General features: G+C 40.1%; 1 protein-coding gene across 1 annotated transcript in view; it reads right to left on the bottom strand.

Annotated features, from left to right (window-relative positions):
• bckdhb (branched chain keto acid dehydrogenase E1 subunit beta) overlaps positions 1 to 14,474 on the bottom strand; it is a 55,082-nt gene that overhangs the window by 2,593 nt on the left and 38,015 nt on the right. Inside the window, exon 10 of the mRNA XM_086154653.1 lies at positions 168 to 319. Coding sequence (XP_086010779.1) covers positions 179 to 319 — 141 coding nt within the window. The 3' untranslated portion in view covers positions 168 to 178. The remainder of the gene's footprint in view (positions 1 to 167; positions 320 to 14,474) is intronic.

Genomic DNA, 14,474 nt, shown 5'->3' with positions numbered 1-14,474 from the left:
ATTTGGGAAAAAAAAAAAAATGGTTGGTCGCTACTTTCACCACTGTATTATTTGAATAAGCAGATCAATAGATAGCTGCTGACAGCCCTTAACACATACAAAGGCCACGCAATTAATTCATATGACTTTATAAACATATTCACAAGCAGCTGCAAGGTCCTTTCTACCTGACTGATGTTCAGTAGTTGATCATCTTCTTGATCACGTCGAAGCACTTCCACTTGTCTGGGATATAGAAGGGTTCAAAGATGTGAGGAAATGGGGTGTCGTAACCACAAACCCGACTTATGGGAGCCTCCAAGTTAAGGAAGCATTCCTCCTGAGAGACAAAAAAAAATAACAGTGGAGGACAAATACTGTCAGCTAAATGTTGTCAGTGTGTAAACATAATTCAGACAGTCAAGATACACAGGCTGAAGTATTTAGATGATGGCAGCAGAGGATTTCCCTTGGTTTTTGGGCTCAGATCTTGCGGTCATGGTGAATTGTTGTGTGGTTGTGGGGTTTTGGGGTTAACCCTAAAGACAACAATGCTTTTCATTTAATATAAAATAATTAATATGGTATTTGGGAAAAATAAAGTAAAAACTGTAGTTTAAGTTATCTTTATTAGGATAATGAACCCACACATGAATTGGCTGCTACATATTTTTTGAGTGATTTCACAGTTTGCAGTCAAAATGAATAACAACATCATAACACCAATCATTCTGAGGGCATTTCAAGTCCTGGGTCCAAGATTAAACCACTGACCCATTGGCCAGGGTGGATTTATTGTTCTTATTTATTCAACTCCCAATGATAAGAATGAAAAAAATCACCAAGAGATAATGTTAGGTTGACTCATTTTCAGGTACCGGTAGTTAGATTTATAGAAACTCAATGGTCTTGGTGTTTATTGGCATTTCTTTACAAATGTGAACAAACTGACATTTTATTGCTTTAATATAGCCAGAAATTCTCACAACAATTTAACATCTGCCCTGAGCATGATGTTTCTGTCAAGACTTTCAAAATATAGAAAAGAAAAAATGAAATTGGATCCTATTGGCTCTGAGCAGTCCATCCTGTAATCAATGGTTGGCAGTCCTTCTCCCACACTGGAATGGGATTCTTCTCATAATTATCAAATATATCCTGTTTCACACGTTTATAGCAGTTTACGCTTGCGTTATAACATCTACTCACAAAGAAACTCTTGAATCGAGAAACTACCCAAATACTTTCTAGAAGAAGCGCTTTTCCTATCGGTGTTGTGGAAAAGTTATGCATTTGAGAATAAATGACTTTCAGTTCATCAGGATCATTCTCATCTTTGACCTCTAAACTTTGCAGTTCCCTGTGTGACTGTTTGTGCGTGTGAAAATGAAAGAAAAACAGTGAACTTTTAGAAGTTTTATTTTTCCTTGTTTTTGTTTTTCATTAACTTAGAGCACTGTGCCAAAAGAAACTTCTATTTCCAATGGACACAGACCAGATGAAGTCAAATCATGAATGTTAGCTGTGGCAGTACTCATTTCTGTTGGGTCTCAACTGGATATAAAAAAAAAAGCACAGCTGCAACGGTAACACACACACACACACACACACACACACACACACACACACACACACACACACACACACACACACACACACACACACACACACACACACACACACACACACACACACACACACACACACACACACACACACACACACACCCCTTTGCGACGCATGTTCAAGTACCACTTCTATCTATCAAATGGTTACTTTATCACCACTATCAAAATACATTACAAAGAATATGACATGCAGCAAAGTCTATTTTGGCTAACTAAAGTTTTCACAGTTAAGCATGAGCATTCAAATTCAACCATAGCCAATAAATCTGATAAGGTGACAGTAACTAGATATTGTTTGAGACATTACGAGAAGAATGATCAAAACAGACGTATCAGTATGCAAGACAAGGCGGGACTACACTTTGTTGTGATCTTGTGATCCTTTTCTTGTTTAATTGGTTTATTCTGTGACGAATTAGAAAGATGTGGTGCTAATTTATGCACGGTCTGTAATGCAGATCATGGACAAGAATGTGTAATTAATAACTGTAATGCCAAATCAGCATGTTTAACGAACCTATTGTTACGGTATGTTAACATTTCATTGTGATCACAACCTAACATTAACTATGGAGAATAAAAGTGAAAAATAAGAAATCCATAATACACAGCTCTCTTTAAAAAGCTGCAGAAGCAATCAATGCAATGCTGGAGGTTTGATCAGTAAAGGACTTCCACAACATATCTCTTGCCCAAAAGAAAGATTATCTTGCTCAATGTCTATGCAAGATCCTCTCCAGTCTCACCTGTAGAACTAGTCACTTTCCTAATGTTGGAACATGTATATTTAAAAAAAACATCCTAATGGAGAAGGGGAGGGTGGTGAAGTTCAAGTGATATTGAGAAGTAAAATAATCACCTAGCAAAATATCTAATATTATAAATAACTTGATTGCTACGTTTGATCCAATATCAACCCTAAAAAGATGAGAACGAAAAGGCTCAACTCAACTTGCGAGATAGCCAGCACTGTGGCAATTTGGCCAGAGTGCAAAACAAGCCATCATTCATGTCTGTGAATTGGCCTTTGACTTCTTCCCATGGAGACAAAGCAGAATGAAGTTGGGCAAAACACTCAAAATGGGACAAACCCCCTGAGGAGCGAAACTTGGGACACATACACAAAGACTCACAGAAACAGACCTGAAGTACCCTCTGCGATTATACTGACCTTGGAACAAATTAAAACAGCCTCAGTGAAAGTAGGGAACTCTTTCTGTGCAGTTTGTGACACCGAACAGATTTTGACCCGTTGCTAGTTACACTAACAGAATTTCAAAACTTGGCCATCCGTGAAATCGCACATTACCAATGCATCAATTGGCTGCCATTGAGCAATTTGGTATTTGTCAAGGCAAGACTTGCGTGTTTCACACATTTCTTCATCTCATCTACAAAGTCTTTCAGATGACTTGAAGAGCCTTTTGTGTTTCTATACTTTTATAGCATGTAAAATTACATCCCTTAAAGAGCAACAAGTTTATTGCTCAGCTGGCCTTTGGAAATTGACATGTTTCATTCTGGATATATTAACAGTCAAATGGGAAATAAAACAGCTTGAATTGAATAGGTAATTACAATGCAGGAAAATCTAGTCAACTTTTATAAATGTGAGGATTAAAAGGAACTTTATAACAGAATAGAATATTTCTTAACTATCCTACAGGGGGGTTTAATTGGGCTTGGGAGTTGTCACACCACTAACAAGAATACCATAGGTGACTAAAAAGACGTTACAGAGAGTGACATCTACCGTAAATGGAAAATTAAGTACCAAAAACGCATCCAAAAGTGATACAAAAATGTGTATGATATCTTGATAATTTTGGAACATGATTGGTATGATATTTGAAAGTGATCTCCAATTTTGGCATCAGAACAAATGAAGGCCAAGGGGGACTATGGAAACTTGAGGTGTCGTCATCTACCCTGCAGGAGAAAAGACTAAACTGGTGGACTTGCAGTCAAATCCCAATTCAATTAATAAGGTCTACAGTATACAATTATTCAAGAAAACTTGGTAAGGACCCCCATCTTACACATACTTCCCTCCCTCTAGCATTATCATGTTCTTGTGGACCAAAGTATAACCCATGAACATTTTCTCCAACAGGCTGTGGCAGATCCTCACAACACTCGATATATACTAAAGGTGACGTAAAGCCTTAACTCTTGTCTTGGTATTTTCCAGTGTTTTCATCTCTGCTTCAGCACATTGCTTTCATGTACTGACAAATGTATGGCTCTAGGGTCTCATGTGAAATCAGACCCAGGTTCATATTGAAAAACTCAGTAAAGAGTGTGAGGGATTTGTGTTGCTGAGAAGCTTTGAGATCCTTGCAGGTTTTCTTTCCAAAATGCAACCTGAAGGCATGTTTTGTGTTTTTCAATTATCTAAGGTACTTTTTGTTCCGGCAACCATCAATGGGACGACATTATCGATTTCTTTGGATTTCACATTCGTAAGTTGACTACTGATGCAAATTTCAAAATCTATTACTTCAATTTCACAGTTTAGTCTCGCGCTACCCATAGTTTTAGCATTAACTTTTGCCACAACTGATTTTGTGATTGAAAACTGGCCTATTCTGTCAACTGTGGTTTTCTTGAGCTTTCGAATTCATTGGACAAGCATAACCTAAAACAGGAGTGCACATGAACAGACTAGGCCTAGAGCAATTCTGGATGTGGCTGTCATAGTCACAACTGACAGGTGGTTGAGAAGCCCATACTGCATTACACGCTTTCATAAATACGCTTCTGTAAAGCCCTGAATCTGAACACATTTTTCTACGGCATTATTTGACAGCATAATGGCCAGTGAAAATGTATTTGTCCAATTTGTGGGCAGTGGTGAGATTGAATGGTAAAGGCTTATCCAAGCAATGACCCAAAGTAAACACCACAAGTCACCTTGCGGTCCTTAAATCTCAGCATATTGATGAATTTGACAATGGAGTTTTCAACCCTCAAAAAAATAAAAAAAACACCACTCTCTGCCTTGGTACAGACAACCAGGCAGACAGTACCAGGGTGTTTGCCCTGTTTGTCTGGAACACATCTGTAATCTCCTCTAAATACATTTACTGCAAGTGGGAGAAAACTACAGTATTCTGACTGCCTGCCACCACAGCTGGACGGATGATGGCCACACAACTCAGATTTCATTCAAATCGGTGTTTACATTTTGGGAAGTGCATCATTATATGTAATACACTTAAATGTCTGAATAAAAATATGGCAGCACCAAAAAGTGTGTCCTTCAGTGGTGCAATATTTTAAAAATACTTCATTCTGAGGCCTTAAGACTTGCCTGGTTTATATTCCCACTCCACTGTCACTGAAAAAATGAGTTTGAATCTAACACCCACAGATTGATGGTTGCAGTAAAACAGGGCCCGAGGTGTGCCAATATCACTTGCTGCATCAGCTATGAAAGATACACCAGGAAATCCAATCCAACTCCAAAAAAAAAAAAAAAGTGGATGAGATGGATACTTGTTAAAAAAAAGAGGGAAACAAACAAACTTAATTACTTCTAAATTGTATTCCATTAACTGGAGCAATGGTGAGCTTACCATGGTCATTTTATGAGTCAACATAACCTAACAAACGACTAGTTAACTTGAAGGGAGTATGTGTGTAGACATTAGTTTACATATTTTAGTTTACACAGTTTCTATAAGCTTCGTCAGTATCTAGATCAAAGGGAGCCGCTGAAATTAAATAATGGACAATAATTTACCTACACAATAGAGGAGAGATGTTAACAGAACCCAATGTTATCCCAATCGAGGTTGATCTACGTGGATGAAATCCAACATTCTAATAAATACTTCTCATGGTCTGATAAATTAAAAAAAAAACAAAAAAAAACAGTATTGTGCTGTCACATTAATGCCTTTCTTACTGCATGGAGAAGTCATTGCACTTTACTTTTTAGTAACTCGTGTGATTTCTACATGTATTTCCAAAATGTAGCGTATAGCATTCAAACTCAATCTGGAGATACTACTCTGTAAAAACATTTGGAGTAGAAGTAATCAGTACATCATGGTCAGTGTTTAGGCCTTCAGTTATAAAAACTGATGGGAGTGTTGGGTGCTATTATATAACCTTCTCAATCAGGCTACTAATACCTGTAGCAAGTTCTAGAGTTTTTAAGGGCCATTCTTGTATAACATTGTGCTTTGAAGTCAGTTTAGTGTTTCCCCTGATGGGGAGAGATGTGGGGCCACTGCCGTGACTAACAGCGGGGCACCGTGCCTGAAGCCTTGAGCCTGCTTGCCTCTTGGTCGGAAAAAACCCCAGGCAGCTATTAGTCTGATTCTGAATATGATTTGCATTTATGGCACACAACATGCAAAGCCTCTTTCTCGAGCTGAGCCAGAGTAATGTCTAGTTTGCAGATGAACCATGTCCAAGAACAGTACCGCAACGCAGCGGGATGTGTCAGGCAAAAGGCTGAATATTGTTTGCTTAAATTACACACCAATATTGAAAAGACACAGCTGTGGAGCTTCAACCAGGCAATATAAGGTAACCACAGATAACCCTGAGACCCCCCGAGAGACTGCTGTGTGATTCAAATTGCCATGGTGTAAATATTGCCATATTTACTGTACATACATGGTGTATGTATGTATTTATGCATGCATGCATGCATGCAATGCATAGCATAGCAGTTGGCTTAAGAAAAGAAAAAAAAAACAAAACTTCCATTTCAATACAATTGCATGATTATTAGACATTTAATGTGTCTTGCTGAGCCAGCCCCCCTCTTTGTTCAACCAAAACAATTTACATTTTGTTCAATAATGATGAACCCACTGTTTCACCACTTTGGTCTGTGCATCCCTGAGGTCCATAGAAGCATCATGTTTAGCCACATCTCATGCAGCCACTCTGTGTCCTCCCAGGTCATCAGCCAAACACTCAGGGAAGGGCCAGCCAATGACACATTATTAATTCCTGAAGGCAGCAGTCAAAGTCTGATGATGAAAACTTGCCAAGCTCTACCAAATTTCTCTCTGTTCCTGATACAAAAAGGGAAAATCAAATCCATCTGAGTCTCTCCAGAAATAATACTCTACATTTTAAAAAGTCATCAAAGACAACAGTGATGACTTCATGCATGGGAAAGATAACTACAATAAAACGTTAGCGATGCTTTTGGTTGAATTACAAACAGAAACAAAGAGCTCAAAGGTAAAACTATGCAATTAAAGGACACATCAGAAGAATAAACAACAAAAGTTTTTGTGGAACTCCATTCACTCAAGTTCAGCATACCTGAAATTTTGTCGGTTTTATTCAAATTGTGATATATTAGAGTAAAAACATGTGTGAGCACTGCTTTCTCCTTTTGAATACGTAGTAGTGTATGTGTGTTTAGGAGCCTCGCATGCAACTCAGGTGAAAAAATAAATAATTACCGATATTTTTTTTATTTTATTTTATTTTTTATACTGGAAGAATGCTTAATAACTAATTGCAAAGACATGTAATGCAACAACTAGTGAAACTACATTCCATCAAAGATCCAGAAACCATGATCTACCTCCTCGGGGTATTTGCTTATTTATTAATCATTTACTGATCAGTAATATGTCCCAATCATACGATCGACTTCAGCAATGACAAACATTTACATTAATGATAAACCAATCATTAATAAAGGATAAATTATTATTATTATCTATAATAAATATCAGAAAGGCATCCATGCAATCAATTGGCTATTGACTGAATTAATCACGGATTAATATGAGATACCTGGTTTGGATTGGCTCAGTAGGTCAAAGCTATTAGACACCTAACAGACTGGAATCAGAGTTAGAGGGCTCTGTACTATAAACAATAACCTGGCAAGTCGAACTGGGTTAAGAAGTACAATCATCCCAACCTCTTGGAATTTGCCTAATATTACTATTTCTCTCCTTTTTTTTCATGTCATGTTCATGTTTCATGTTCATGTTTAGTCCTGAAGGACTAAATAAAAAGGTTATATTCCAAGATCCATGTGATAGCCAACTCAATTTCAAGTGTCCAGATTTTTTCTTTTGGAGATTAAAATTTCAGTGTATGTATCAAATATATGTTTTACTAAGTATATTGATGCTACCTCAGCAATGCAAGAGATTCTTAAAAAATGAAATAGAAGGGACAGAGTAGAGGCAAGATGTGCTGATGGATTGCATACGATAGCTCTACCTTGATGGGCAATTTTTGTCTATGGACAAGCCTGATTTTGCCCTTTTACCATATTTTTAATTTTGAAAGGTGCTTGCAACAGAGCACAAGCAGTGCCATAGATTCATAGTACCAAACATCATGCAATAAGTATTAATGTAGTAATGAGGCCATTTCTAATTTCAATGATGTAATAAATATAATAAAATGAATTATGATTTTACATTATATTGGCACAGCTATCATGTCTTAGGAATTTACATTCAATTACGTTGTTGAAAAAAGCATTTCACGACATTAAATTCCACGGCAACACCCTGCCATGGATGTTCGTAAACCTGCCGATTGGACTAACGAATACAAAAATGTGCAGTTATATGTTCACATACCTCTGATTTGATATAGGACTCTATTAAATCTTTTTGAGAGCCACTTAAAATTTCTCAATTCTATGACTAAAGTTAATTTAACCATCAGTCTTTTGATGGACCAATGTTCCCCACAAAATCAAATTTTCACCCACTTGACCCAACATCTTTACTGGGTGACTCTTGCACAATAATCACAATAATGTCAAGGCCATTCTGTAAAAGTTTAAGGATTTTAAGTGAATACGATTGATTCTCCATTTCTCTCTGTGCATCCTTGTAGCCCATGAGAGCATTGTTCTCATCTTGTCCTTCCACATTGCATCCTATCAGTCACCAGCCAAACTGTCTGGTTGTTCTGCAATAGACTGACTCCAACATACTCAAACCCAAGAGCCTTTCATTTATTATTACTGTCATTGGAGTTTCTGATGAACTGTGACTCAATGTTTCTGCTTAAAGCTGTACTTTTGGTAACGTTTTTGTTCCACTCCATTATCAGGCAGAGCAGGACCACACAATCAATCATGCCTCTTTGCAAATTCATTCATACATAACTACATGTTTTTTGTTTTTTTTTCCCGGTTTATACCACGTGACAGTTTGTCCTGCGGGAGTGGCCAAACATATCTTGACATGTTAGTGTATGAGGAAAGAGAGCTGTGGTGCAAGAAAAGATCAAGAACAACAAGACTAGAACAGAGTAAAGCAAACTTCTGTGCAGCCACACTGTGCTCTATATTTTAAGATTAAAGCCCACAGACAGAAGTATAAGAATGGGAAGAGATTTTTGCAAAAACTCTGTAAAACTCAACAGCATGATGGACTATAGCCAAGCTTAATCATTTGGTGACTGTACTGCTTTGCAACAGTAACTGAAAACCGTATTATTTTTGATCATATCCTATGAGTGACATTATACAGGTTGGATATATATCCTAAGTTGCATTTCATGAAAGTAAAGAAGGCATCTGTATCTACTGTAAGATTAAGGCTCCTGCGATGGTGACATACGTATTATTCATTGTATTACATTTTACACACAAAAACAGTAAATTTACAGTACATTTCTTCATCATAAAACCTGGTTGTCTGATTGGCAATACACATTTTCAACTACAAAATGACATGATATATAAAACATCTGAATTCTGTCATTTCAAGTCATTTCAGTGCACATTCAATATGTTACTATGATTTGGACCTCGCTGTAAACCAAAGCAAACATTCTTGTATAACATTGTGCTTTGAAGTTAGACAACATTCACTCACTCGCTCGCTCGGGGCAATTTTTACCAATTAACCTGGAATCAGCCCTCTTGAGAGGGGTAAGACTCTTTTCCACTCTGGAGTTGCCCCCTGGTGAGAGGCACTGGGTAAGTGTGGGGATATTGGTTGACACCCATTTCGGCAACTGCATGTTGTGGTTCAATCTGGTGGATGAGAGGGTAGCCCTCCGTCGCCTTCGGGATTGGGGACGGGTTCTGACTGTTGTGTGTGCCTTAACACCCAACAACACGTCAGACTATCCACCCTTTTTGGGGTCCCTAGAGGGGCTGCTATAGCACACTCCTGTCGAGGACTCCCTTGTCTTACAAGGGGACTTTAGCACTCACATGGGTGGTGACAGAGTGACCTGGAAAGACATGATTGGGAGGTATGGTCCCCCCATCTTTACCCGAGCGGTGTTCTGTTACTGGACTTCTGTGCCTGTCATGGTCTGCCCAGAATGAACATTATGTTCATATATAAAGGTGTGCACATGTGTGGCACCAGCACAAATTAGGACGCAGTTCAATTATCGACTTTGTGGTCATATCATTGGACTGGAGGCCGCATGTTCAAGACACTCCAGTGAAGAGAGGGGCAAAGCTGTCAACTGCTCAACACCACCAGCTGGCTTTAATAGTGGGGGAGGACGGCAGTCAGATCTAGCAGACCCCAACACATTGTGAGGGTCTGTTGGGAACGTCTAGCAGAGTCCCCTGTCAGAAAGACAGAATGTCAACCATGAAGGCAAGGGACATTGTGTCCCAGTGGGCCATGTTCTGTGCCTCCATCTTTGAGGCAGCAAACTGGAGATGTTGCCGTAAGGCGTGCCTATCAAGGTGGTAACCCCTGAACCTGTTGGTGGACCCCAGTGGTGAGGGATGGCGTCTAGCTGAAGAAGACGTCCTACCGAGCCTTTCTGGCCTGTAGGGCTTGATGGCAGTTGACAGGTACCGGTAGGCCAAGCGACACGCAGCTGTGGTGGTTGCTGAGGCAAAACTTTGCTGTGGGAGGAGTTTGGTGTGGCCATGGAGAACGACTTTCAAAAGGCACTAAGGAGATTCTGGTTGCCTCTAAAGTTGAAGAGATTCTGAAGTTGCCAAGGTAGTCAGACAGCTTCTCTGTGGTGGGACCCAGTAGATGGATGAGATCTGCTGTCTTCTTTAAGGGTCTGGATGCAAGATGCAAGTGTTTGTTGTTATATGTACAGTGTGGAAACAAATTTATACTTTGCTGTCCACAGTGTATTTGGATATGTATTGACAATAAATATGTAGTGTAAACATTATTATAAATATGAACGGTGTTGGCAGCTTGGTGTGCAACTCACAAAGTGCAGGTGCAAGGATGAGTTACATTTGCAGTGCTGAGTAAGTGTCAGTTGTGTAGGAGTCTGATGGCAGTCGGATAGAACGAGTTCTTTAGTTCTGTTGTTCTACATTTCACACGGCCGGAGGGTAGGAGTGTGAACAGTACATGTTGAGGGTAGGTGTGGTCCTTGGTGATGGAGGCAGCTCTCCTGTGGACTCTGCAGTGGTAGATGCTCTCCAGAGAAGGCAGTGGAGTTCTGGTGATCCTTTCTGCAGTCTTTACCACTCACTGCAGGCGTCTGCAGTACCAGAGCAGTGGTGCTGCAGCTGGTCAGAATACTCTCAACAATGCAGCTGTAGAAGTTGCTGAGCCTCTTAGGTGACATGCCAAACCTCCTCAGCCTCCTCAAGAAGTATAGCCACTGTTGAGCCCTCTTGACTGTCTGAGTGGTGTTGAGGGACCAGGTGAGGTTGTCACTTATGCGGACATCCAGGTATTTGAAGCTGCTCACCCTCTAAATCTCAAGACCATGGAGAAACAATAGCTGATGAGGTCTCCCTTCCCTCCTCATGGCATATCAACTCCTTTTCTTGTCCATGTTGAGGGTGAGGTTTTTGTCCTCACACCCAACACCAGATTAGCAACCTCCATCCCTTAGGCTGTTTCATCTCCACCGGTGACGCATCCTATCACTGTCCATCTGTCCATTTCAGGACGATGATGTCCTCATGGGACGGGACACAGTCTTGGGTGAATAGGGTATACAGGATGGGGCTGAGGACACATTTCTGAGGAGTGCCCGTGTTCATGGTTATGCTGACTGGGGTCCTATTATCTATCCTGACAGACTGGGGTCTGCCAGTCAGGGAGTCCAGGAGCCAGTCACAGGGGGTGGGCGCAGGCCAAGGGTGGACATTTTGTGTGTGAGTTTGTGGGGTATGACCATGTTGAATGCAGAGCTGTCGTCCAAATGGAGCATCCTGAGGTAAGAGTCTTTGTTTTCAAGGTGGGAGAGGGAGTAGTTGTGGGACTGTCCTGGCTGACACTCAGCAGCATTGTGGGGGCAGTGCCGCTGGATTAGCAGACTAGGGTAGTGGTACTGGGGAATCGAAAGGTATGCGCCAACTACAGGGGATCACACTCCTCAGGATCGCTGAAAAAGTCTGCTTAGGGGAGCTGGAGAAGAGGGTCCGATGAGTTGTTGAACCTCGGATCCAGGAAGAGCTAAAATGAGCTTTCTCCACAGGGCGTCTGGAATCTCCCTTAGAGATAGGGTGAGGAGTTCAGCCATCTGGGAGGGGCTCGGAGTAGAGTCATTGCTCCTACATGTGGAGGGGAGTCAGACGAAGCCGCTCGGGCATCTGGTTTGGATGCCGCCTGGATGCCTCCCTGTTGAGGTGTTCCAGGCATGTCCAACCAGCGGGAGGCTCTAGGAAGGCACAGGACACGCTGGAGGGCCTATGCCTCTGGGCTGGCCTGGGAACGGGGGATCAGGATCGCCTGGGAGAGCTGGACCAAGTGGCCGGGTAGAGGGGAGTCAGTGCCTCTCTGCTTTGGATGCTTCCCCTGCGACCTGATCCCGCATAAGAGGTACACAATGGATGGATGGATGGATGTTATAGTCCTCTAATAAACTAGTTTGATTTATTTACAGGTTGTTACACATTATTTTGGCATGAGCAGAGGACAGCAGCTCCGGTTTCAAACTTATTCAAACGGATTCCAGGTAAATTAAAAAATAGGACCATCACAAAATCTCTTAAGCCCCTCTAGCCTGATCTTAAATGTTCATCCACATGCTCAGCACAAACCAAACTATCAAACTAGTTTCATGCAGCTAATAATTTAGAGGAATAATGTAATTTCTGACCCAGTCAAAGAGGGGGCAAAAAACTTGGAAGAAAGTTATACATTGAGTACGGAAATATTGCAGATTCTGCCTTTGATATTTTTTTCATTTTGAATTGTTTTACATCTACATTCAAGTCAAACCTCTCGAGAGAAGACATCTTTGGTTACTGGGACAAGTCCATTTGTCACTCTACTGCTCAGCAAAAAAATGCAAGTTCCATCAAAGTAGCTTTTCAAGCAGACTTAATTACATCACAAAACACAATTCACAATTTAACTTTGTCCAAGTTATTATCTTCTTTATCAAATTTGTATTTCAAGTAGGGCTGGTTCAGTTCGGCCCTGGTTTATATATATCACCTGTTTAACACACAGCTTTATCTAAGCCCATGCTAGTCCTTTCGCTTTTTGTGGCCAATCTTGTGGCCAAGCACAATCAGCTCCAGAAGTATGTAGGAAACACACAGTGTTTGTCATTTTACCTCTGTGCACCACAGCGGGTGATTAAAACTAATGGAATGCAGATACAAATGAAGTGCATGTTATTTTCCTGCCCCTTGCTTTGTACCCGAATGCCGGACACAGAAAATTTATTGCTTTGGCCTAAAATGTGACAGGGCAAGACTAATCTATGGCTGGTCTGGTATCCTAAATGTGCTCTAGTAGAGTGTGTAGTGTCAACATTTCATCACATGCTGGGATGTGCCCAATGTGTATACGTATCTTATAACATCATGGCATGGCAAAAGTTACTATTCATACAATATCCTTTGCAAAAGCCTCTCATCAAGTGAGAAGCAACATACCACCTTTTGTTTTTGAAGGGTGAATAGTATAATGTATATGTTTGAGGTTATAGGTGCCCACAGCGTTTAAATTAAAAGCAAAAATAAATAAATAAATAAATAAATAAAAATTATATTCTTTCCATGAGGAGCAGATTGCCTGAGGCTATGGGAAAACTTCAGATCAGTGTAATCAGTGAGCTGACTCAACTAATATCTCACATACACAGTCCCAAAACATGGAAACAACGAAATTAGAGGGATGACTCATTAGCCAGAGGGAGGAAATCATCATCATCTCACAGTCACATAGTAGATTTCATCCTGAACTCTGTTTCTTCAAGTTTAGGCATATTAACTAGAAACACATTCAGTGAGATATTTACAGGGATGAGCACACATTGTGCAAAGAACTGAGTATAGGTGTATAAAGCATAGAATTATCACGGTTAAGACAAAAACGGATCTTTGTGTTGAAAGTGATACTGCCAAAAGCAAAAACAGGAAAAAAACACCTCACATACTAAAGATAGTGACTCACAACACAGAAATAGATCCATTAGGAAGATGGAAAGGGGAACACTAATGTCTAAGTCATGCAAAACGCTCTGTATTTGTACGCTGTCTTCTCTGGCATGAGTTGTTTACAGGTAATATTTAAAATATTTTTGAAAACTTCACATGGGTAGTCCAGACCTTACACAGCCAGATGACAGTTTAACACTGCCAGTATAGTACCTTAAGTGTACCTTAAAAGGCCCCTTTGTTCACCTTTACAAACAACTTTATGTTCTTGATACACCTCAGTGATTCGTTAAGCCTAACAAAAATGTTTTTAACCCACTCTATAATTTTTTTTTACAATCACAGTCACATCAAACAGACACGTTATGGCTGAGGCTGTGACTGTCATGGCCCGGGACAAGTGAAGTGAAGAAGATCGATTATGCAGTTGAGAAAAGAGGTCACTAAACCTAAAGAGAGAGGTCACTTTAGGTTTATGAGAAAAACTTTACTTTTACTTGTGAAGCCATTTCATCCTGTTAACAACAAAAACTTGTTTAACAATCCCAATAAAATGTCATAAAATA

This window comes from Fistularia commersonii, chromosome 11 (genome assembly GCF_037954325.1).
Source record: "Fistularia commersonii isolate RoL2024-O1a breed Wild chromosome 11, RoL_Fcom_v1.0, whole genome shotgun sequence".
In the NCBI taxonomy this organism is placed as follows: domain Eukaryota; kingdom Metazoa; phylum Chordata; class Actinopteri; order Syngnathiformes; family Fistulariidae; genus Fistularia; species Fistularia commersonii.
The sequence above is the reverse complement of the archived record's forward strand: the minus strand, read 5'-3'. Positions and strand labels throughout refer to the sequence as shown.